Source organism: Rhinoderma darwinii, chromosome 3 (genome assembly GCF_050947455.1).
Source record: "Rhinoderma darwinii isolate aRhiDar2 chromosome 3, aRhiDar2.hap1, whole genome shotgun sequence".
Taxonomy (NCBI): Eukaryota; Metazoa; Chordata; class Amphibia; order Anura; family Rhinodermatidae; genus Rhinoderma; species Rhinoderma darwinii.
This window is the reverse complement of record NC_134689.1, coordinates 324,924,678-324,950,666: the sequence shown is the minus strand read 5'-3', so window position 1 is coordinate 324,950,666 and position 25,989 is coordinate 324,924,678. Positions and strand designations below refer to the sequence as shown.

The 25,989-nt window shown below is 44.2% G+C and overlaps 1 protein-coding gene across 1 annotated transcript in view; it reads left to right on the top strand.

Annotated features, from left to right (window-relative positions):
• LOC142749807 (programmed cell death protein 7-like) overlaps positions 1–11,673 on the top strand; it is a 31,441-nt gene extending 19,768 nt beyond the window's left edge. Inside the window, exon 5 of the mRNA XM_075858278.1 lies at positions 6,813–11,673. Coding sequence (XP_075714393.1) covers positions 6,813–6,855 — 43 coding nt within the window. The 3' untranslated portion in view covers positions 6,856–11,673. The remainder of the gene's footprint in view (positions 1–6,812) is intronic.
• Positions 11,674–25,989: the final 14,316 nt, after the last annotated feature.

Below are 25,989 nucleotides of genomic sequence, written 5' to 3'. Positions count from 1 at the left end.
CAGCGTGCGTTACTATACTGACTGTAAAGAGCAACGTGCGTTACTATACTGACTGTAAAGTGCCGCATGTGTTCCTATACTGACTGTAAAGAGCAGCATGCGTTACTATACTGACTGTAAAGAGCAGCATGTGTTACTATACTGACTGTAAAGAGCAGCATGTGTTACTATACTGACTGTAAAGAGCAGCATGTGTTACTATACTGACTGTAAAGAGCAGCATGCGTTACTATACTGACTGTAAAGTGCCGCATGTGTTACTATACTGACTGTAAAGTGCAGCATGTGTTACTATACTGACTGTAAAGAGCAGCATGTGTTACTATACTGACTGTAAAGTGCAGCATGTGTTACTATACTGAATGTAAAGAGCAGCGTGTGTTACTATACTGACTGTAAAGTGCAGCATGTGTTACTATACTGACTGTAAAGTGCCGCATGTGTTACTATACTGACTGTAAAGAGCAGCATGCGTTACTATACTGACTGTAAAGTGCAGCATGTGTTACTATACTGACTGTAAAGTGCAGCATGTGTTACTATACTGACTGTAAAGTGCAGCGTGCGTTACTATACTGACTGCAAAGAGCAGCGTGCGTTACTATACTGACTGTAAAGAGCAGCGTGTGTTACTATACTGAATGTAAAGAGCAGCGTGTGTTACTATACTGACTGTAAAGTGCAGCGTGCGTTACTATACTGACTGTAAATTGCCGCGTGCGTTACTATACTGACTGTAAATTGCCGCGTGCGTTACTATACTGACTGTAAAGTGCCGCATGTGTTACTATACTGACTGTAAAGAGCAGAATGCGTTACTATACTGACTGTAAAGTGCAGCGTGCGTTACTATACTGACTGTAAAGAGCAGCATGCGTTACTATACTGACTGTAAAGTGCCGCATGTGTTACTATACTGACTGTAAAGAGCAGAATGCGTTACTATACTGACTAAAGTGCAGCGTGTGTTACTATACTGACTGTAAAGAGCAGCATGTGTTACTATACTGACTGTAAAGAGCAGCATGTGTTACTATACTGACTGTAAAGTGCCGCATGTGTTACTATACTGACTGTAAATTGCCGCATGCGTTACTATACTGACTGTAAAGTGCCGCATGTGTTACTATACTGACTTAAAGTGCAGCGTGCGTTACTATACTGACTGTAAAGTGCAGCGTGCGTTACTATACTGACTGTAAAGTGCAGCGTGCGTTACTATACTGACTGTAAAGTGCCGCATGTGTTACTATACTGACTGTAAAGTGCCGCATGTGTTACTATACTGACTGTAAAGTGCCGCGTGTGTTACTATACTGACTGTAAAGTGCAGCGTGTGTTACTATACTGACTGTAAAGAGCAGCGTGCGTTACTATACTGACTGTAAAGTGCCGCATATGTTACTATACTGACTGTAAAGAGCAGCGTGCGTTACTATACTGACTGTAAAGTGCAGCGTGTGTTACTATACTGACTGTAAAGAGCAGGGTGCGTTACTATACTGACTGTAAAGTGCCGCGTGTGTTACTATACTGACTGTAAAGTGCCGCGTGTGTTACTATACTGACTGTAAAGTGCCGCATGTGTTACTATACTGACTGTAAAGAGCCATTAAAGGAGCCCTGACAAGTTTGAACACTGACATTGTTCTTTCATTTTTGTGTTTGTATTTTGGATACACGTTGCCCTGGTCAATTTACTAGTATTTATAGCTGGGGCAATATAGGGATATTTACTACACAATTGGCTGTAGCATTATGAGACCTTGCAGTTTATAACAATGATGTTCAATAAGGGCCTGTTCACATCACCGTTCGATTCCGTTCCGTAGTCGACTCCGCTATTGATTCCGTCGGAAAACCGGAAACCAGCCGGAATGGTGACGAACGGAAGCCATTAGCGATGTTTCCATCAACATTGAGATCAATGGTGACTGAAACGGAAGCTGTGCTGTCACTTTCACTTTCCGTTGCGGGGTTCACCCGACAGAACCTCGGAACGGAAGCGAACGGTGATGTGAACAGGCCCTAATGTATTTTTTTTGTTCACACAGCTTTAATTTTTTTGTTTCCTTTTACAAGTTGTTTCTTACTTACAATTTATTTTTTTTTTATTTTTTTGTGTGGAGGCGGGGGGGGGGGGAAGCAGAAAAGCTAGAATCGGCCCTGACAGCACACATTAACTCGTGGTAGGCTGTACATGCACGCTCATTACAGCCTGCAATGCATGCAGGGAAAATAAGTATTATCAGAAGGAAACCTCAACAAAGCGGACCTGGAGTTCATGTAAACAAATGGCGCTAAATTCAAAGAAGATATGTGATAAGTGGATTTTTTTTTTATATACTGCTTTATTTATGTTGTCTGTATAAGGGGAAATGTATGAAAAACTTTTTGAAAATATGATGGTATCTCGGACAACCCCTTTAACTTGTTGCATACCAGTATTTGACCTATAGCTGCATTTGTTTTACGCTGATATCTTATCTTTAACCGCTTTCCGTCATTTGACCTATCCATACACCAAAGTCGGGTATGGGAAGTATTGAACGGGCTCACGGAGTGAACTAGCTCCATACGATGCGAGTGTCTGCTGTTTGATACAGCCGACACTTCAGAGTAACGAGCGGCATCGCATTCGTTAAATTTTGCGATCAATAGCGACCGCAGCATTTAAATCGTTAGAAAGATGGGGGCGACCCCCTCTAGCAGCTCATCGCGCCTCCCCGCAAAGCAAACGCCAGGGGGGCGATGGTTGCTATGGCTGCCTGGGGGCCTAATGAAGGCCCCCAGGTCCGCCATCTTTGTGCGCCTATTAAGGTACATTAGTATTGCCATATAGCGTGCAAGCGATCTAACGATCGCTGGTTGAAGTCCCCTAGGGGGACTAATAAAAAAAAGTAAAAATTAGTTTGTTTTTTTTTTGTGTAAAAAAAATAAAATAAAAACTAAAATAAAAGTAAAAAAAAACCCCTTTTCCCATTTTTCCCCCCAGAGCATAGTAAAAAAATAAATAAATAAACATAATTGGTATCGCCGTGTCCGTAAAAGTCTGAACTATTGCAATATATCGTTATTTAACCCGCACAGTAAAAGAAAAAAAATTGTAAACGCCAGTCACCTAATCTCCCACAAAAAAATGAAATAAAAAGTGATCAAACCGTCGCATGTACGGCAAAATGGTGTTATTAAAAACGACAGCTTATCCCGCAAAAAAATATGCCGTCATACCGCTTAATCGACGGAAAAAAAAAAGTTATGGCGAAACAAAATAAATTGTCTTTTTAACACTTAGGTTTTTACTTGTAAAATATAGAAAAAACTATATATATTTGGTATTTGCGTAATCGTATTGACCCACAGAATAAAGTTAACATATTGTTTTAATTGCACAGTGAATTCCGTAAAAACGGCGCGCAAAAAACCATGGAGGAATTGCGTTTTTTTTTATTTTCTACCCCACAAATATTTTTTTTACCGTTTCCTAGTACATTATATGGCAAAATAAATGGTGCTACGAAAAACTACAACTCGTCCCGCAAAAATCAAGCCCTCATAGGACTAGATCGACGGAAAAATAGACGTTATGGCCTTTGGAAGGTGGGGAGGAAAAAACGAAAAGTAAAATCGGGAAGGGGTTAAACAGAACTTTGTGCTGCTTACTTTACTGTCAGGATAACGTTCATTATATAGTGAAGTAAACTGGTGTTTGCAATGTAATCCGTGATCAAGTGCTGGGATTATAATATAGGAAGATCCATTTTCCTGGTAGCTGGGCCCTGAAGTACAGGGGTACATAGGAATATATAGGATGTCAACAAGTGCGAGGAATGTGGTTTACTTACCAGTGGGTCATGTCTTCTGTTACAGAATCATGGACTGTATATATTCAGTAGGCCGCATAGCGGAGAGTACAGCTGAGACATTATTCATAAGGAAGTCTTTCAGGCTCCATAATGAATGATCACAGTAGTTTATTTAACCCCTTCCTGCATTTTCACGTACAGTTACGTGAAAGAGATTGAGCTGGCTTAGGAGCTGAGCCAGCGACATCACCGCCGGGTGACAGCTGTATGTTACAGCTGGCACCCTGAGGTATCGGCCAGGACCAGAGCTAGCCTCCGATCCGACCGATTAACCCCTCACATGCAGCATTTAATAGTGATTGCAGCATGTTAGGAGTTTATAGCCACCGGCACCCCAGCAACATGATCGCTGGGTTGCCGGTGGCTGCAAAGGAGATCGGAGGCCTAATACTTACCTCCCGGTCTGCCAGTAACGGAATCCTATGCCCCGTCGTCGGGGCCCAAAAGGCTTCCGGTACCATCGGCGAGATGGCGCCGGCTCAGAAGCTGAGCCGGCGTCATCAGCAGTGTGTGTCCGCTGTATGTTACAGCGGACATCCCACTGTAAAGGCAGGAACGGGAGCTAGCTCCGATTCCTGACATTAACCCCTTCAATGCAGCGATCCAATGCAATTGCTGCATCAAAGTGGTTTTTATGAAATCGGCAGCCTGCCATGCGATGGCAAGGCTGGCGACTGCTACTATGGCAACAGGAGGCCTAACAATGGCTTCCTATCTGCCATTTTGGAAGCCGATTATGCCCCGTCCGGAGGCGTAGCCTGATCGGCTTGCTGTCAGTGAACAACTGACAGTTCTCATACATTGCACTACATAGGTAGTGCAATGTATTAGAACATCAAACAAACAGTTGGAGCTTCAAGTGCCCTAGTGGGACTAAAGAAAAGTGTAAAAATAAAAGTTTTAAAAAATACAATAAAAGTTTCAAGTAATAAAATAAAACACAATCGCCCTTTTTCCCTGATCAAGTCCTTTATTATTGAAAAAAAATAAATAAAGCCATACATATTTGGTATCGCTGCGACCGTAACGACCTGAACTATAAAAATATTATGTTTATTTATTCCGCACAGTGAACGATGTAAAAAATAAATACTGACGTAATTGATATTTTTTTGGTCACTTTGTCTTCCAGAAATTGAAATAAAAAGTGATCAAAAAGTCGCATGTACCTATAAAAACTATAACTCGTCTCGCTAAAAACAAGCCCTCATACAGCTCCGTCGACGAAAAAATTAAAACCGTTCTATCTCTCACAACTCGGCGACAGAAAAAAATCCATTCTCTTTACATAAGTAATTTTATTGTGCAAAAAGTTGTAAAACATAAAAAAAGTGCTATAAATTAGGTATTGCCGGAATCGGCCTGACCCGCAGAATAAAGGTAACATGTAACTTATAACGGTGGTGAACGCTGTATAAAAAGAACTAAAAAAATATGCCAGAATTGCTGTTTTTTGGTCACCTTGCCTCCCAAAAAAAAAGGATCACAAGTGATCAAAAAGTCGTATGTACCCCAAAATGGTACCAATAATAACTACAGCTCGTCCCGCAAATAAAAACAGCCTTCATACCACTACATCTATGAAAAAATAAAATTAGTTAAGGCTCCAATAAGCCAGGAAATAAAAATATGCTGTTGTGCCGACCCGAGGGGAACATTTCTTCTGTTTCACGTGGCGAATTATCAAGGCCCCTAAAATTAGGGAACCAGGAAGGGGAGGGCCCAAACATATCTGCTGGAAGCGAGTGTGCCCGTATTATACCAGGACAACACTTCCCAGCAAAATTCCTCAAATTGCAAAGATGCCGAGTGTGGACCAAAAGGGGAATAAGTAAAGACCATTTATTAGTGCGACACCGGCCTGTGCAGAAAGGATTGTATCACAGCGTAACACACATCTATGGATTATTTTGTGTTTTTCTACCCCATTATTATACCACCTGACTATGCCCCTTATATACTCCGCCCGGCTTACATGTACCCCCACATTATAAACGGAAACACCAGTAAGACTCCAACCAAAACTATTACCAAGCAAAATCCATGCTCCAAAAGCCAAATGGCGCTCCCTCCCTTCTGAACCCTACTGCGTGCCCAAACAGCAGTTTACTTCTACATAAATGGCATTGCCATACCCGGGAGAACCCTTTTAACAATTTTTGGGGTGTGTGTCTCCAGTGGCACAAGCTGGGCACGACATATTTGCCACTGAAATAGCATATCTAGGGAAAAATTGAAATTTTTACTTTGCACCTTTCGCAGCGCAATCATTCATGGAAAAGGCCAGTCGGGTGAAAATGCTCAGTACACCCCTTAATAAATGCCTTGAGGGGTGCAGTTTCCAAAATGGGGTCACTTCTCAGCACTTTTTTTTTATTATTTCACATCAGAGCCCTGCAATTTTGATCCAATACTTTGTAAATTGCCAAATTAGGCCTTAATTTTACATGGTACTCTTGACTCCCCTCCAGCCTTGGATAGGATGCATCGTGTATCCCTAGTGTGAATGCAAATTTTTTTTTTTGTAATGTATGTACAATTGCTGCCTGTAGGAATGTTTTGTTTGTTTGTTCTAGTATTGCTATGTTCCGTCTGTATGCACAATTTTTAAATATGTACATTTTTTTTTTATAATTTTCTACGATTTATTATATACTACATATGATGCGGCTACACGTCATGTTTGTGCAACAGATGTTACACATACAACTTGATTAGTTTTTAGGGAGGTCTGTTCAATGGTTTATAAGAAACGTGTGTTACACGCCTTGTATGCCCCGGAAGAAACCGATTCGGCGAAACCCAGGGTCGGGCTGACTTGGCGTGCCACGTTTTTAATCTCATGCTGTTTTTTTTTTTTTTTAAAACTTTGCGAGTAGAAATAAATACCTTATGCTTTTCCACAAGTTACTGACAGTGCTACTCTATTTGTCGTCTCTTCTATAGTAAGACTATTGGAAAACATCTGAAGAAGCCGGGGACGCTGTAGAACTACGAATCCCAGCCATCATTGACAACTGCTGCACCAGTACCTTTGTGTTTTTTTTACCTTTCCTCAAGGTGGATTATAGAAAAAAAACGAGGACACCTTCAGTTCTATTGGACTCAGTTTATGGATTCTCTGGGTCGTCAGTGCGGCTAAGTATATATTTATCTGTGTATTTTTGCAGAGTTCTTTGGGATTCCTCGTAAACTAAGCCAGCTCCGACCCTTTTGTTGAAAAAAGTGTGCATAACAACAAGTACACATATATCTGTATTTATTCATTTATTTCTGTATATTGAGAATGTCTGTGTCACGTTGGGTTCGTGGACCCACTGGGCCGTACCGCCTTGGTGGTATGTCAGCTGGCCAACAGGTCGCAGGTTACAGTCTATAGTTCGTATAGGGTACCGGTGGCAGCACATACAGTAGCAAGGCAGGCTCAGCTGGGACTAGGCAGCAGGCAGACGTCAGGCGTGGAGTAGCAGGACAGGCGTGGTATACAGCACAGCACGATTTCAGCTCAGCACGGGATACAGGTTACAGGTACGGGAAACACTGGGAACTGGAAAACACTAGGAGATCATTTGCATAGACAAACTAAGGGTACGACAACAACGCTCAGGCGTGGGAGGAAGTGGCTGGGCCCTTCTTATAGTCCAGGGTACTTTAGGGCTAATTAACCATAAGTCCGGTGCACGCGCTGCACCTTTAAGAGCGGGCACAAGGGTGCGCGCCGACCCTACGGGACCCGGCTGAGGTGAGCGCTGGCGTATTCTGAGGAGGAGACTGGGGCCAGTGCTCGCAGATCCATGGCTGCTGGCGTGAGGAGGTGAGTGAGCCTGACGGCCCACAGCCATGGGCATCACATTCTGCATCAGCCCCTTCACTACATTAGACTAGAGCGAGGGTGGAACCATTAACCCCTTTAACTACACTGCTTTTAATTTAGGACTATTGCTCTGAAAAAATATATAATTTCTCATATTTATCACAATACGGTTGCTAGTTTAAGTAAATTTGGAATTATTCCAGTACTAAGGAATATTTACAACTTATTTGGCTGATACATGGGGTACATGTGGTGCAGAAAATTGTGCAGATACACCATATGTACAAAAAAGGTGCAGGGTGCATTGTAAGTGGAGTTCTGGCACATATACGACTGTTCTAACCGATTATTCAGGTGTGCTATTTTAAATATGGAGCAGACGCAGAGGTTTGCTCTAGAAATTAGGGGCAATATGTGTGTCATGTATGCCAAGCCCAGTGACACCCTCTCCCAGGAACAGATTCACATGATCTGCAAAATGAGCTAGGAATAGAGCACAAGCTTTTATAAATGTAGTGAAGAGGATTCTGAAGGCCTGTAGCCCAGCAACAGCGACAATACATATAAAACGACACATTTAATGTGAGCAGTTTGCAGCAATATAAACGTTATCCACAAGAGGGCGATATTGTATTGCCAAGCAAAAGTTACTACATGATATAGGGAGCTTGGAATGCATTTTTCAGAGGACACAATTTTGGTACAGTGCATGGAGCTATTTTGTATTTTACTCTTATTATAAGAAGTTGTCACGAGGGAGTTACAATCATTCTGTGTTTCAGATGGAGTATACTGAAAGTATCAGGAAGGCAAAAAAAAAAATCAGTACGGCATACTGTGCCATCATCTCCAGGTGTCAGCTGTATGTTGCCACCCGAGAAACTAAATCGCCAGGGTGCCGGTAGCTGCAGTGGCAACCAGAGGCCTAATACTGGCCTCCCGGTGTGCCTAGTATGAAAGCCTTCCGTAGCCGACGGCAAGATGGCTCAGAAGCCGAGCCCGTGTCATCAGTGGCGGGTGCCAGCAACATGTTACGGCTGACGCCCACCTGTAATGGCAGGGACTGGAGCTAACTCTGATTCATGCCATTATCCTGTTAGACGCAGCCATCGGAAGTGATCTTAGTGGTTTGTAGCATATTGGCAGCCCTGCAATGCAATATTTTATTTTATAGCGCTCCCTCTCTTCTGAGCTGTTTTCTTCCACATATATGGCATCGCTATACCCGGGAGAACTCGTAAGAGTTTTTGGTGTGTGTGTCTCCAGTGGCACAAGCTGGGCACAACCACTAAAATTGCATATCTAGGGAAAAATTGAAATTTTTCCTTTGCACCATCCGCAGCGCAATCACTTATGGATAAGAGCTCTGGAATGAAAATGCTCACTACGCACCTTAGTAAATGCCTTGAGGAGTGTCGTTTCCAAAATGGGGTCACTTCTCAGGGGTTTCTTTTATTATTTTACATCAGAGCCTCTGCAATTGTGAACCGATACTTTGTAAATTGCCAAATTAGGCTTCAATTTTGCATGGTACTCTTTCACTCCTGAGCCTGGTCACATGTCCAGGCAAAAGATTAGGGCCCCATGTAGGGCGATTCTAAAACCGGGAAACACCGCATAATAATTAGAGAGCTGTCTTGTTATGGTGGCACAAGCTGGGCACCACATATTGGCATATCTATTGAAAAATCTCATTTTTACTCTGCAACATCGAGTGAACACTAATTTATACAAAACTGCGGGGTTAACCTGCTCACTACACACCTAGGTGAATACCTTGAGGGGTGTGGTTTCCAAAATGGGGGTCACTTTTGGGGGTTTCCAATGTTTTGGTCCCACAGGGGTTTTGCAAATGCTACATAGCGACCAGAAACCAATCCAGCAAAATCTGTAGTCCGAAAGCCAAATGGCACTCCTTCCCTACTGAGCCCTGCCGTGTGCCCAAACATTAGTTTATAACCACATATGCGGTATTGCCATACTCGGGAGAAATTGCTTAACAAATATTGGTGTTCTTTTTCTGCTTTATTTGTTGAGAAAATGAAAATTTTGCACTAAAGCTACGTCTTATTGGAAATTTGTTTTTTTTATTTTCACTGCCCAATTCAAATAAAATCTATGAAACAGCTGTGGGGTCAAAATGCTCACTACACCACTAGATTAATTCCTCAAGGGGTGCAGTATCACAAATGGAGTCCCTTTTGGGCAGTTTCCACTGTACTGGTACCTTAGGGGCTTTGCAAAAGCGACATGGTGTCAAGAAACTAATCCAGCAAAATCTGTGCTCCAAAAGCCAAATGCCGCTTCTTCTCTTCTGAACCCTGCCGTGTACCCAAACAGCAGTTTATGACCACCTATGGGGTATTTCCGTACTCCAGAGAAGTTGCTTTACAAATGTTTGGGTTCTTCTTTTCCTTTATTTGTTGAGAAAATGAAAAATTCTGAGCTAAAGCTATGTCTTATTGAATAAAAAGGATTTGTTTTTATTTTCACTGCCCATTTCTAATAAATACCATGAAACACCTGTAGTGTCAAAATGATCACTACACCCGTAGATGAATTCTTCAAGGGGTGTAGTTTCCAAAATGGGGTAACTTTATGGGCGTTGCCATTCCTGCTAAATTTGATCTCCAAAAGCCAAATGGCGCTCTTTGCCTTCTCAGCCCTGCCGTGTGTCCAAACAGCCGTTTATTACCACATGTGGGGTACTATTTTACTCGGGACAAATTGCTTTACAAATTTTGCAGGGCTTTTTCTTCTTTAGTCCTTGTGGAAATTCGAAAGAAATCGCTAAATCTACATTTTCTTTGAAAGAATGTAGATTTTCATGTTCACTGCCTACTTCCAATAATTTCTGCAAAAAACCTGCGCCGTCAAAATGCTCACTACACCCCTAGATAATTTCCTCAAGGGGTGCAGTTTCCAAAATGGGGCCAGTTGTGCGGGGTTTCCACTGTTTTGTCCCCTCAGGGGATTTGCAAATACGACATGGCCTCCGAAAACCATTCCTGCTAAATTTGATCTCCAAAAGCCAAACGGCGCTCTTTCCCTTCTAAGCCCTGCCGTGTGTCCAAACAGCCATTTATGACCACATGTGGGGTATTGTTTTACTCGTGAGAAATTGCTATACAAATGTTGTGGTGCTTTTTCTCCTTTAGTCCTTCTGGAAATGAAAAAAAAAAAAAATTGCTAAACCTACATTGTCTTTGAACGAATGTAGATTTTAATTTTCATGGCCTACTTCCAAAAATTTCCGCAAAAAAACTGTCTGGTCAAAATGCATACTATACCCCTAAATAAATTCCTTGAGGGGTGTAGTCTCCCAAATGGGGTCACCTTTGGGGGGTTTCCACTGTTTGGTACCACAAGAGCTCTTCAAAGCTGACATGGTGCCTAAAATATATTCTAAAAGAAAAGCCTGTTCAAAATCCACTAGGTGCTCCTTTACTTATGAGGCCTGTATTTCAGTCCGTAAGCACACTAGAGCCACATGTGGGATATTTCCTAAAACTGCAGAACCTGGGCAATAAATATTGATTTGTGTTTCTCTGGTAAAACTTTGTGTTACAAAAAAATGGATTACAAATGAATTTCTGTAACAACAAAAAATAAAATGTGTAAATTTCACCTCTAGTTTGCTTTAATTCCTGTGAAATGTCTAAAGGGTTAAACTTTCTAAATTCTGTTTTGAATACTTTGAGGGTGGAGTTTTTAAAATGGGGTGACTTTTTGGAGGTTTCTAATATATAAGGCCCTAAAAGCCACTTCACAACTGAACTGGCCCCTGTAAAAATAGCTTTTTGAAATGTGAGAAATTGCTACTAAAGTTCTAAGCCTTGTAACAACCTCGAAAAATAAAAGGATGTTCAAAAAACGATGCCAATCTAATGTAGACATGTGGGGGATGTTAATTAGCGACTATTATATGTGTGGTATAACTGCCTGTCTTACAAGCAGATACATTTAAATTGAGAAAAATGCACATTTTTGCAATTTTTCGCTAAATTTGTGTTTTTCACATTTAAGTACTGAATGTATCGAGCAAATTTTGCCAGTAATATAAAGTCCAATGTGTCACGAGAAAACAATCTCCGAATCGCCTGGATAGGTGAAAGCATTCCGAAGTTATTACCACATAAAGTGATTCATGTCAGATTTGAAAAATGAGGCTATGTCAGAAAGGTCAAAAGTGGCCAAAGAGGGAAGGGGTTAAATACTGAATGTATCGACTATTTTACCATTAACTTAAAGTACAATTTTTTTACTACCAACTTGTACGTGTTTATGCGTATAGCCACATGTGTGCTGGCTAGCCTGATTATACGATGCCTGTAGTCAGTGGCGTAACTACCGCTGTAGTGGCTGCTACGGGCCCCGCGGCTTGAGGGGGCTCGTGCGGTCCGTCGACACTGGGTCACCACTCCCATGCCTGGTGGCGTAGCTAGCAGCCGCTATGGCTACTACAGCGGTAGCGATACCACTAGGGCCCGTGCCACCCGGCCTCTAACATTTATGGCCTGGGCCCCCTCATGCCCGGTGGCATTGCTAGCCCTGGTGGTAGCAACAGCCAGATTCACTTGTATCTGCGTAGATACAAATAAATATTATAGGTTGCTGCTGCCTCTCGGAGGGGGCGGCGGCACTATTGAAACCAGCCGCCGCCACCCCCTTTTGCACTAATTGTACCTGTGTCTATAGCACGCACTTACAAAAACATGCATTAGCACTGAATGGACGGGCACAATCTGTGCCGACCATTCAGCGCCTTACAATGACGCTGATTGGCAGAGCAAAATGACTTGCCCTGCGAAATTAGCGCCTTTCAAAGACTCTAGCGGCGCAATGATGTCATCGCGCCACTTGCGTTGTTAAGGCCCAGCATTCCTGTTCAGAAGAGAGCAGGTCTGCATTGCCACCGGACGGCGTGGGAACGGAATCATGTATGTAATGTTGTGTTTTTTTCTAATTAAACTGTGAGTGGCTTTATGTACAGGGGGGTCTGTATGTGGAGATGTGGAGCACTATATAAAGGGGGAGCTATATGTGGGACACTATATACAGGGGGTATTCTATGTGAGGCACTATCTATAGGGGGAACTATATGTGGGGCAGCATGGTGGCTCAGTGGTTAGCACTATTGCCTTAAAGCTCTGGAGCCCACATGTGGGTACTCTCTAAAGGGGGCTGTATGTGGGGCAATCCCTACAGGTGGCTGTATGTAGGGCACTATCTACAGAGGCTCTATGGGGGTCACTATCTACAGGGGGGCTATGGGGGCACTATCTACAGGGGGCACGGTGTGTGTGTGGGACACCGTGTATGGTACTATTATATCATAGGCACCGTGTATGGCGCTATTATAACTAGAGGTGCAGTGTATGGCGCTATTATATTTAGGGGTGTTGAGCATTTTATTTTCGTTTACAGGTGCAGAAATGTTTTAAAAGTGAGAAGCTGAAGAGATCTGAGTGGAAAACTGCAGAAATGGGTTGTGGCTGGGAGTAGTCATCATAGAGGTCTGGACCGGATGGAGAAGAAAAGAGGAAACTAACTAGAATCTGAGATGTCACTGGTGAATCACTTAAAAAAAAAAAAAAAAAGAGAAAAGAGGGCACATTCCCTTTAAGTTGCTTATTTCTATTATTTTTTTAAAGTTTTTTTGCTTTATTTTTATTTTTTCCTTCCACATGGTGGAAAGTATTAAAAATTAAATAATAATTTGACATGTTTTCCTATGTTGGCTACCAGAGGGAGCACTTCCCAGAATTACAGCAAGGTGAATAAGGCAAAGCAACCTGACTCACAGCTGCCGTAAATGTAGGAGGGAATCTCACCCCCCCCCCCCCCCCCTCCTATATAAGCATGTAAAAGGTGTCTTCAAATTGCTAAGCAGTGTCCGGCTGTCGATTTGGGGGTGATTGTACAAATGGCAGCTGGCAGAAGCTATGGGACACACCAAAAGGCTAAGGGTATGTTCACACGCTTACTAAACAAAGGGAAAACAGCTTCTGATTTTTTAATCAAACTTGCGTTTTTGGTGGCGTTTTTTACGGCCGTTTTTGGAGCTGTTTTTCTATAGAGTCAATGAAAAACGGCTCCAAAAATTTCCCAAGAAGTGATATGCACTTCTTTTTGGCGGGCGTCTTTTTACGTGCCGTTTTTGGAAAGCGGCTGCGTAAAAAAACGCCCCGTCGGAACAGAACGTCGTATTGCCCATTGAAACCAATGGGCAGATGTTTGTAGGCATTCTGCTTCTGATTTTTCAGCCGTTTTTCTGGACGTTTACGGCCCGAAAAACAGCTGAAAACACTGTGTGTGAACATAGCATTAGAATGATGAAAGTGAAGTGAATGACTTTTCAGTTGACAGGTTCACACGTCGTGTATTTGCCAATTTTTTTTTTGCGCATTTTACGTGCCAAAAACCGCATAAAAAAACGATTGATCACGCTTGATTTTGCATGTTTAGGGGGGATTTGTGTGTGTGGGGGGGGGGGGGGGTGCTCGCCGCTGATTCTTCAAAACAGCTGATAAGCGGCTATGAAGGATCTGCGGCGCCCGTGCATGCTCTGCTGCACAGAAATAGGACACAGCCCTACTGCACATACTACACACACAGCTGTACTGCACGCACTCCGCCCTGCTGTACGCACGCAGGCACGCACTCCGCCCTGCTGTACGCACGCAGGCACGCACTCCGCCCTGCTGTACGCACGCACTCGGCCCTGAGAGCACGCAGGCACGCGCTCGGCCCTGAGAGCACGCAGGCACGCGCTCGGCCCTGAGAGCACGCAGGCACGCGCTCGGCCCTGAGAGCACGCAGGCACGCGCTCGGCCCTGAGAGCACGCAGGCACGCGCTCGGCCCTGAGAGCACGCAGGCACGCGCTCGGCCCTGAGAGCACGCAGGCACGCGCTCGGCCCTGAGAGCACGCGCTCGGCCCTGAGAGCACGCAGGCACGCGCTCGGCCCTGAGAGCACGCAGGCACGCGCTCGGCCCTGAGAGCACGCAGGCACGCGCTCGGCCCTGAGAGCGAGCACGCAGGCACGCGCTCGGCCCTGAGAGCACGCACGCAGGCACGCGCTCGGCCCTGAGAGCAGGCACGCGCTCGGCCCTGAGAGCAGGCACGCGCTCGGCCCTGAGAGCAGGCACGCGCTCGGCCCTGAGAGCAGGCACGCGCTCGGCCCTGAGAGCAGGCACGCGCTCGGCCCTGAGAGCAGGCACGCAGGCACACACTCGGCCCTGAGAGCACGCACCTGTCAAACGACGACGCGTAAAATGACTGCCTCGTCAAAAGTGCAGGACACTTCTTTGAACGTAATTTGAGCCGTTTTTCATTGAATTCAATGAAGAACAGCTCAAGATTAGGGCCGTCAGTGACGCCTCGCAAAATGCGAGGAGGAGCATTTACGTCTGGAACGACGGAGCTGTTTTCTCCTGAAAACAGTCTGTAATTTCAGACGTAAAAGGCAGCTATCGTGTGCACATACCCTACCTGTAGTGCAGCCGGTCTTCATAATGGCGCCTGCTATCTCCCTACAAACCAGCTTCTCTGCTGTGTGGCTCTGAACTCCGTCTGCGCAGTACAGAGCCAGATGGCAGAAGCAATGGATGGCTCCCGTTCATTGTGTCCTATGCACTGTGCTGCCACATTCCATCTGTGTATGTGTCGTTAAGAGACACATACACAAATGAAATAAAACATGGCTGCCCCCAGTGAAGTAAGAAAGTGTTAATAAAAAAAACTGTGTGAAAAATTAAATAATGTCAATATAATATTTTATTAAATAAAAACACAAATGTAAAAAAATATTCATGACACTGTCCCTTTAATGTAAATGTTTATTCTGCCTCTAATCAATATTGTAGGATCTGCAACGAGAGGATGGGTGGTATGATTAGGATATGATTTTTTTTTTTTGTGAAACATCATCTCCCAGCATAGCCTTACCATTGTTCAGAACATGCTGGGAGCTGTAATTTTACGCCGTACAAACCTATACAGCAGGGTTTGTACTAAATTGAGCTGTATTTGTTCTGGTGCTGTATATATGTACTGAGCTTGGGTCTGGTTACGTAGTTAGTACGGTTTAAAAAGACACCTGTCCATTGTTCTGGTGCTGTCTATATGTACTGAGCTTTGTTCTGGTGCTGTATTTATGTAGTGAGCTTGGCTCTTGTGCTGTATATATGTATGAGCATGGTGCTGGAGCTGTAACTATATAGGATATATTTATAATAACAATTGCTGGGCAGATGGAATTGTTTTCAATTCATTGTATATTTAATGGGAACCTGTCTTGTAGTTTTAACCCCTTGAACCGCCACCATGCGGTAATACATGACCTGACTATTTCCAAATGTATGTCTTTTTTCAGATGCAGCAAAATCTATAAAATCAACTTTGAAAACGGCACACATTATACTCTGCCCGGCTTTATTGTTGCACCGCGTATGCCAGGGGAGGACAAGGCAACGGCGCATCCGCAAGAGTTCGAGGAGGCTTGTAGTGATGTAGAACAGCCAGGGATTTCAATCAAAATCTGGGGAGGGGGGGGGGGGCGCCATTTCAATTTTCGCCTCAGGCAGCAGAAAAGTTAGAATCGGCCCTGAGTGGCCTGCAGCCTAAGAGGTGCTGGGAAAACTCCATGCGCAGGCTGGCATGATTGTCAATGCATCAAGCAGGTCTGCGCATGGGACCTGACCGGAGCCTGTGCAGCGCTACGTCCATCGCAAGAATGGGGTAAGGTAAGTACAATATATATTTTTGGTGGGGCTGTGTGGCACTATATACAAGACTGGGGAGCAGGGTTGCACTATATTCAAGCGGGGGAGCAGGGTGGCACTATATACAAGGGGGGGAGCATGGTGGCACTATATACAAGGGGGGGAGCATGGTGGCACTATATACAAGTGGGGGGAGCAGGGTGGCACTATATACAAGGGGGGGAGCAGGGTGGCTCTTTATACAAGGGGGCAGCGTGGTTGCACTATATTCAAGCGGGGGAGCAGGGTGGCACTATATACATGTGGGGGAGCAGGTTGACACTATCTACTAGGGGGGTTCTATGGCACTATTTACAAGGGAGGGCCGTGGCACTATCTACTAATGGGGGGCTGTGTGGCATATATACAGGGGGAGCTGTATGGCGCTATGTACAGGGGGATTATGGCAATATCTACAGGGGGGCTGTATGGCACTATCTACAAGGAGTAGGTGGGGCGCTATCTACAAGTGGGGTGTGACACTGTCTACGGGGGGGGCTGTATGGCACAATCTACAGAGGGCACTATCTATAAGGAGGGCTGCGTGTGGCACCTGGGGGGGGGGCCCAGTGAAAAGTTTGCTATGGCGTCCAGTCTTTCCTAGTTACGCCCCTGCCTGTAGTTCTCTTGAAGGACCCTGACACCTTGTATTTACCTTGACCCTTTACTGCTCAGTTTTTCTTACTCCATTTCATTTCTGTGAAGGCTGTTTTTTGTCCTGTTTTTTTAATTTGTTTGTGTATTTTATGGTTCATCAATAATGATTTGTATTTTATTCAGTATATGGTCGTGATTTTTCTATTTGGATTGGCTTATTGATTATATCACTATGACCACGTTAGAGTTTGGGGCTTTTTGCTCGGTTTTTCTGGTGATATGATGCGGACATTCTGGTTCTAAATCTGGCCACATACATTAGTAGTGGCAGACTTTACCAACGTGCAAACTACGCAACTGCTTGGGACCCAAGACTTCAGTTAGGCCTGCAACGTTTAAGATAATGGGATAGGATCCCTGCGACATCATTGGATCTCTCCAGCCTATGCACTAGTCCAGTCTCATAGGCTGCAGGCCTTACATGGCTGAGGAGGTCTTATGTGCAGCTCTGTTCGTCGGGGGAACGGGGCTGGGTGAGTATAACATTTATTATTTGTTTTGGGTACTGTGTGTGACACTATCTACAGGGGTAATGTATGGGGCACTTTCTATAGAGGGGCACTGTGTAGCACTATGTATAGCGGGTACTGTTTGTGTCACTTTCTACAGGGTGCCCCGTGTGTGACGCTATCTACAGGGGGCCCTGTTTAAGGCACTATCGACAGGGGAGCATTATGTATGACACTCTCTACTTTGCTTGGGGCCCCAGAAATGCCAAATCCGCCACTGTACATTAGATACATTTTGACAGAATCTGCCTACAATGTATTATGTATGAGGGCTGCTTGACTGTACTTTGACATTCTATTGAGGGAAATAATGAACGGGCATCCTTTTTGTTTCTCAGGAGGAAAGTGCTAAAGGCATCTCCCTTCGGAAAAAAAATATGCAAAGGCATCAAATCGTAGAGGCCGGATTTTGTTTTTTTTCTTAGAAGTTTAAAAAAAGTAAAAGTACATGTCAATGCACTGTGCATTAACCTGTACTTCTATATATATTTTTTAAAACTTTCTAAGAAAAGAAAAATTTTCACCCCTACTCCACCCCATAATAGCCGGCCATTCCACACCTTTTCGCCTCACCTATGACCGACTTGTCAGGGGCAGGTGGAAGTGTAATTACTGGTAACTTTTTCTCATGTACTACATGTAGAGAAGATATCTGTGTAGTATAAAAATATTCTATTTATCTTAGGCATATTCTTCAGTGTTAATTTAAAAAAAGAAAATCCTGGCCTCCTTTACCGCTTAATAGCCAGCCATTCCACACCTTTTCGCCTCACCTAGGACAGACTTGTCATGGGTAGGAGGAATGTAGGTACCGGTAACTTTTCTCATGTACTGCATATAGAGAAGATCTCTATGTGTAGTCTAAAAATATTCTAAATATCTTAGGCGTGTTTTAAAGTGCTAAAAAAAAAAAAAAAAAAAAGACGGCCTTCCCCCATCCCTTAATAGCTGGCCATCGCACACCTTTTTATTTCTTCCTATCACATGACAGCACCAACTGCTGGTGCCATCATGAGCTTGAGGAAATCAGTACCAACACATTTAAAGAGGCTCTGTCACCAGATTTTGCAACCCCTATCTGCTATTGCAGCAGATAGGCGCTGCAATGTAGATTACAGTAACGTTTTTATTTTTAAAAAACGAGCATTTTTGGCCAAGTTATGACCATTTTTGTAGTTATGCAAATGAGGCTTGCAAAAGTCCAAGTGGGTGTGTTTAAAAGTAAAAGTCCAAGTGGGCGTGTATTATGTGCGTACATCGGGGCGTTTTTAATACTTTTACTAGCTGGGCTTTCTGACGAGAAGTATCATCCACTTCTCTTCAGAACGCCCAGCTTCTGCCAGATCACGCTGTGACGTCACTCACAGGTCCTGCATCGTGTCAGACGAGCGAGGACACATCGGCACCAGAGGCTTCAGTTGATTCTGCAGCAGCATCGGCGTTAGCAGGTAAGTCGATGTAGCTACTTACCTGCAAACGCTGATGCTGCTGCAGAATCAACTGTAGCCTCTGGTGCCGATGTGTCCTCGCTCGTCTGACACGATGCAGGACCTGTGAGTGACGTCACAGCGTGATCTGGCAGAAGCTGGGCGTTCTGAAGAGAAGTGGATGATACTTCTCGTCAGAAAGCCCAGCTAGTAAAAGTATTAAAAACGCCCCGATGTACGCACATAATACACACCCACTTGGACTTTTGCAAGCCTCATTTGCATAACTACAAAAATGGTCATAACTTGGCCAAAAATGCTCGTTTTTTAAAAATAAAAACGTTACTGTAATCTACATTGCAGCGCCTATCTGCTGGAATAGCAGATAGGGGTTGCAAAATCTGGTGACAGAGCCTCTTTAAGCTAAAATGTATTACACATGTCTAGGATTTATTGAAGCACGGATGTTTTTTGTGCTCCCACTTACCACCAGTAGCCATTATGGTCTGTCGACTTCTCCATCTAGTGGGGTTCCTTAGCATCTTGTGGACACATTCTACTTCAGTGAACAAGAATTGCTGCTGTGATAAATCCTTACCTCAATGTTATAAAATACTGTAACTATACCTTCCAACTGTGCCGGGGCGGCCTGGGCTATGTTTCGCTGTCAACTGTATCTGCATCCTCCGGACGCAGATACAGTTAAACCCAATGCTGAAGCAGGGGAGTATCAGCTGCCTGCTTCAGAATTAGTTCATAGCGGAAGAACAGAGGGAGCTCCTCTGCTCGTTGAGGACTCCCTGGGCACAGCGCTACTTTAAGCGATGTGCTTGGGGAAACCCTTGAAATCACTGTCCATATATAGACAGTGATGCCAGGGTCATACCGATTGAGCGGAATACCCGTTGCCGATGATCTAGCTGGGGATTCTGCTTCTAGAGGAAACCCCTGAGGTCACTGTGGAAATATGGACATTGATGTCAGGGGCTTCCCCTGGAGCGGAATCTCCGGCCATGGAGTAGCCACTGACGTCACTGTCCATATGTGGAGAGTGACATCAGGGCTACCCTCTAGGAGCGTAATCCCTGGCCTATGCTCTGGCTTGGGATTCTTCTCCTAGCGGGAGTCCCAATGGTGCTATCTGCAGGGTGTGGGCGGTGGCGCGATCTACAAGGGGGGGGGGTGTGGAGCGTTTCACTTCCTGCATCTTATATGGCCAGCGCGTACTCCCAAATCCATCCCCAGCCTATTCCTGTCAATCACCAGGTATATTAGTCTGCTTCAATGGACACCCCATGCCTGAGCAATATTGGAACAACCTACCTAGAATTATCCAGCTAAGGTTCCTGTATTCAGAGGCGTAGCTAGGTTCTTCAGCACCCGGGACAAAGTCCCGTCCCCCCCGAACTTCTTACCTGATATCTTCCTCCCCCGCCATGTTTGCTTTCTCTACCAATCAATGAGGTGTACGTTTTCTTTTTTAAAAATAATTTTTGTATGTCGAGTATAAAACAATTTCGAAATTTCCAAGCAATATAGTTATAAAAGGTAGTTAACATGACAATAAATTAAAAGGAAATAAATGAAAGAAGTCAGTGTGCCTAACTAAGATTATACAGATTATATAACTGAGGCTAAAGAGACTATATGGTGAGATAATGAACAACCACTTCTTGTAGATCGTGCAATACACCTCCCCTTGTAGATAGTGCCACACACCCACACTTGTAGATACTGCCACACAGGTCCCCCCTTGTAGATAATGTCCCCCACACCCCCTGTAGATAGTACCGCACTCCCCCATATTAGATAGTGCCACCCTGCCTTCTATATACTGCCACACTCCCCCCTATTAGATAGTGCCACACCTCCTTGTAGATAATGCCAAACTCACCCCCTGTAGATATTGCCACACTCCGCCCTAGTAGATAGTGCCACACTCTCCCTCTAGGAGATACTGCCGCATAGCCCCCCCTTTTGTAGGTAGTGCCACACCCCCCTGTAGATAGCGCTACACCCCCCTCCTTGTACATAGCGCCTTTGGGGGTATATGGATAGTGACGTCAGGGGCTTCTCCAGAAGCGGAATCCCCAGCCAGAGTGGCGGCAATAATCTTGCCAGGGATTCCGTTCCAAGAGGAGCCCCTGACGTCACTATCTATACAGGGCTACCATCATGAAATTCTGGGCCCCATACAGCCAAGATATCTGGGGCCCCCACCCTCCATTACCGGGGGCGGGCAACGGAAAGTGTAGCACTCACGTTTGTATGTTATACGCATTAACTCATTTTGGTGCTGATGTCAATTACAGTGAACGAAACCATGGAGCAGTCAGTGACCGATTAATGCTCTGGATTTTGATCTATTTAGCCAAACTGTATTCCACTGTATGGCATACAGTGGGATACGTCGCCCCGGGTAATGGCCCAGGGGAAACTCCTGAAGTCACTGTCCATGAATGGAGCTTTTCCAGGGCTAGAGCCTTCTTCTACTAGCGCTCTGCCCAGGGACTATGGTGCAGTTCCTGATATCCATATACGTAAAGTGACGTCGTCACAAGCTCTGCAAAGCTGCAGTACACGACTGGAGCGTCGGCAACGCCCTGACCAGGGATTCTGGCCCTGGAGAATCCCCCGACGTCACTTTACATATATGAACAGCGATGTCAGGTGCTTTCCCAGGGACAAAGTCCACGGGTAGAGCACTTGTGATGCTCTGCCTGGGGACTCCGGCATTGGGAAGCTCCTGACATCACTGTCCACATACTAATGTCATGACTCCAATAAGTCGAGTCACTTCTCCCCTATGTAATACTACCCTTCCCAAAGCAGACACTGAAACAGAGTTGGATTTTTATGGCCACAGCAGCCGTTTATTATTTAAATAACAATGAAATTTTTTAAATACCATAACTTTTTAATCCCCAAAAAGGGATTCATCATAACATTAAATAACCCACTGTGACCCTATCAGGGTCACAACATTATTAACCAACCAGAATGACAGGGGCAAGTCCTTGAAGCCACCGATACTTAATTTTGGCCATCTGCCCACCAATACCTTACCCCCAGCCGTAACCCGGCCCGGGGGCACCAATTACCTTTTGCAGATGACCACCATATATATAACCCAGCTTTCAAAAAGGGGTAACACCCTAAGAAGCCGACAAATTGGGGGTGCATCCCGTGATGCATTCCCCCCCACCACTTTTTACGACCTACTTCAAGGACTCCCCCCCGCAGCTGCAATGACAAAAATTAACCACCCCGTAGATATACATTAATATGCAAACAATAACTGCTGACAATAACCACCACCCGCAGCAACCTTCTGCCGCGATCTACCACTCCACATCAGGGCGGGCGGGCGGGCGGGAACATGCTCCTGCTTCTGTGTCCTGGCGAAAAGAGAGAAGAGCACAACAGGAAACAGGTACCTCCCCTTCAATCCCCACCCCTACCTCCCTCAAGCCCTCCTACCATCCTTCCCCGACTCTCATAGGCCAGCCAACTCTGATTCCCTCCCAACTATTCCAGTCATGGAGGCCTCCCCTTATTTTCTCTTTTTGTCTGCAGTACGGCCTCTTCTGGAGCGGTATACTGTTTTTTGTGCAATCTCTCAGGATGGAATAGCAAAGTGTACTACGCTATTCCTTTCTTTAAAAATAAGGTCAACCGACATCTACCAGCCCGACGGAGGCTAAAAGGACATAATGGAGCCCTGTGAATTATCGTTTACGTTATTTATAGTGTACGTTAGGAGATTCCCTGAGGTACAGAATAAACTTAGGGCAACAACGTGATGTGAAGGGAGCCTTAACCCCTTCCCGCTCCTGGACGTACTATTAGGTCATGGTAACTATAGCGTTCGCGCTCCATGAAATAATAGTACGTCTCGGGAGTAACGGCCGTTTCGGCCATCCTCCCGACACATACAGGAGCTGTGACAGCTGCTGTCTCAGCTCCTACAGCGGGGACCGATCGCTGTGTCCCCGCTGATTAACCCCTTAAAAGCCGCGTTCTATAGAGATCGCGGCTTTTTAGGGGTTAAGCTGCCATCGCCGGCCTGCTACGTGATAGCGGCCGGCGATGGTGACTATGGCAACCGGACACCAAACAATGGCGTCCGGCTATGCCATAGACTATGCTTGCTGTCAGTGAGTAGCTGACAGTTCTAATACACTGCACTACGCATGTAGTGCAGTGTATTAGAATAGCGATCAGGGCCTCCTGCCCTCAAGTCCCCTAGTGGGACAAAGTAATACAGTAAAAAAAAAGTTAAAAAAAGATGTGTAAAAATAAGAAAATAAAAGTTTTAAAAGTAAAAATCCCCCTTTTTACCTTGTCAGTCATTTATTATTAATAAAAATATATAAACAAACAAATAAACTATACATATACAATAACTATATTATTCAACTTATTTATTAATGATATAGAGGAAGGGATTAATAGCACTATTTCTATTTTTGCAGATGACACCAAGCTATGTAATATAGTTCAGACTATGGAAGATGTTCATGAATTACAGGCAGATTTAAACAAACTAAGTGTTTGGGCGTCCACTTGGCAAATGAAGTTTAATGTAGATAAATGTAAAGTTATGCATCTTGGTACCAACAACCTGCATGCATCATATGTCCTAGGGGGCGCTACACTGGCGGATTCACTTGTTGAGAAGGATCTGGGTGTACTTGTAAATCATAAACTCAATAACAGCATGCAGTGTCAATCAGCTGCTTCAAAGGCCAGCAGGATATTGTCGTGTATTAAAAGAGGCATGGACTCGCGGGACAGGGATGTAATAATGCCACTTTACAAAGCATTAGTGAGGCCTCATCTAGAATATGCAGTTCAGTTCTGGGCTCCAGTTCATAGAAAGGATGCCCTGGAGTTGGAAAAAATACAAAGAAGAGCAACGAAGCTAATAAGGGGCATGGAGAATTTAAGTTATGAGGAAAGATTGAAAGAATTAAACCTATTTAGCCTTGAAAAAAGAAGACTAAGGGGGGACATGATTAACTTATATAAATATATTAATGGCACATACAAAAAATATGGTGAAATCCTGTTCCTTGTAAAACCCCCTCAAAAAACAAGGGGGCACTCCCTCCGTCTGGAGAAAAAAAGGTTCAAGCTGCAGAGGCGACAAGGCTTCTTTACAGTGAGAACTGTGAATTTATGGAATAGCCTACCGCATGAGCTGGTCACAGCAGGGACAGTAGATGGCTTTAAAAAAGGGTTAGATAATTTCCTAGAACAAAAAAATATTAGCTCCTATGTGTAGAAATTTTTCCTTCCCTTTTCCCTTCCCTTGGTTGAACTTGATGGACATGTGTCTTTTTTCAGCCGTACTAACTATGTAACTATGTAACTATGTAACTATGTAACATAATTGGTATCGCCGCGTCCGTAACGGCCTGAACTACAAAATTATTTCGTTATTTATCCTGCGCGGTGAACGCCGTAAAAGAAAATAATAATAAACCGTACCACAATCACAATTGTTTGGTCACTTCACCTCCCCAAAAATGTATTAAAAATAGATCAAAAAGTCGCATGTACCTAAAAATGGTACTGATCGAAACTGCAGTTCGTTACGCAAAAAATAAGTCCTCGCACGGCTTTATTGATGGAAAAATAATAAAGTTCTGGCGCTTAGAATAAGGTAACACAAAAAGTAAATTATTTTTTACAAAACGTATTTTATTGTGCAAACGCCATAAGACATAAAAAAAAACTATAAACATCTGTCACCGTAAGGCCGGGTTTACACGAGCGCGTGCGTTTTGCGCAAGCAAAAAAAGCGGCGTTTTGCGTGCGCAAAAGGCACTTAACAGCTCCGTGTGTCAGCCCTTTATGATGCGCGGCTGCGTGGTTTTCGCGCAGCCGCCATCATTATGACACTCCGTTTGGATGTTTGTAAACAGAAAAGAACGTGGTGCTTTTCTGTTTTCATTCATCCTTTACAGTGCTGTTGCGCGAACCACGCTTGTCCCACGGAATTTCTTCCGTGCGACATGCGTGGTTTTCACACACCCATTGACTTCAATGGGTGCGTGATGCGCGAACAGCGCACAAATATAGGACGTCGTGCGTTTCACGGAGCGGACATACGCTGCGTGAAAATCACGCACCTGTCTGCACGGCCCCAAAGACTAACATAGGTCCCTGCGACGCGCGTTGTACGGACGTATAACACGCTCGTGTAAATGAGCCCTAATCGTATCGCCCCGGAGAATAAAGTGAATACGCCATTTATAGCGCACGGTGAACGCTGTAACAAAAATAGAATAAAAAAACAATAGTAGAATTGCTGTTTTTTAGTCACCGCGCCACCTAAAAATAGAATAAAAACTGATCAAAAAGCCGCATGCACCCCATGAAAACTACAATGAATTCCTCAAGGGGTCTAGTTTCCAAAATGGGGTCACCTTTTAGGGGTTTCCACTGTTTTGGTACCACAAGACCTCTTCAAACCGTTTAACCCCTTAATGACCAGGCCATTTTGCGCGTTAATGAACTTTGGATTATTTTTTGTTTCTTCACGGTCGCATTCCAAGAGTCGTAACTTTTTTTTAATTCCGTCTACATAGCCGTATAAGGGCTTGTTTTTTGCGGAACGAGTTGTATTTTGTAATGTCACCATTTTTAGATGCTTATAATATATTGATTAACTTTTATTAACTTTATTTTAGGAGAGAATTGAAAATAAGCAGCTATTCCAGCATTGATTTTCACGTTATAAGTTTACGCCGTTTACTATGCAGCGTAAATAACATGTTAACTTTATTCTGTGGGTCGGCACGATTACGGGGATACCAAATATGTAAAGGTTTTATATGTTTTCCTACGTTTGCACAATAAAAAGCCTTTTAGAAAAAAATTACTTGTTTTTGCATCGCCGCATTCCAAGAGCCGTAACGTTTTTATTTTTCCGTCGATGTGGCCG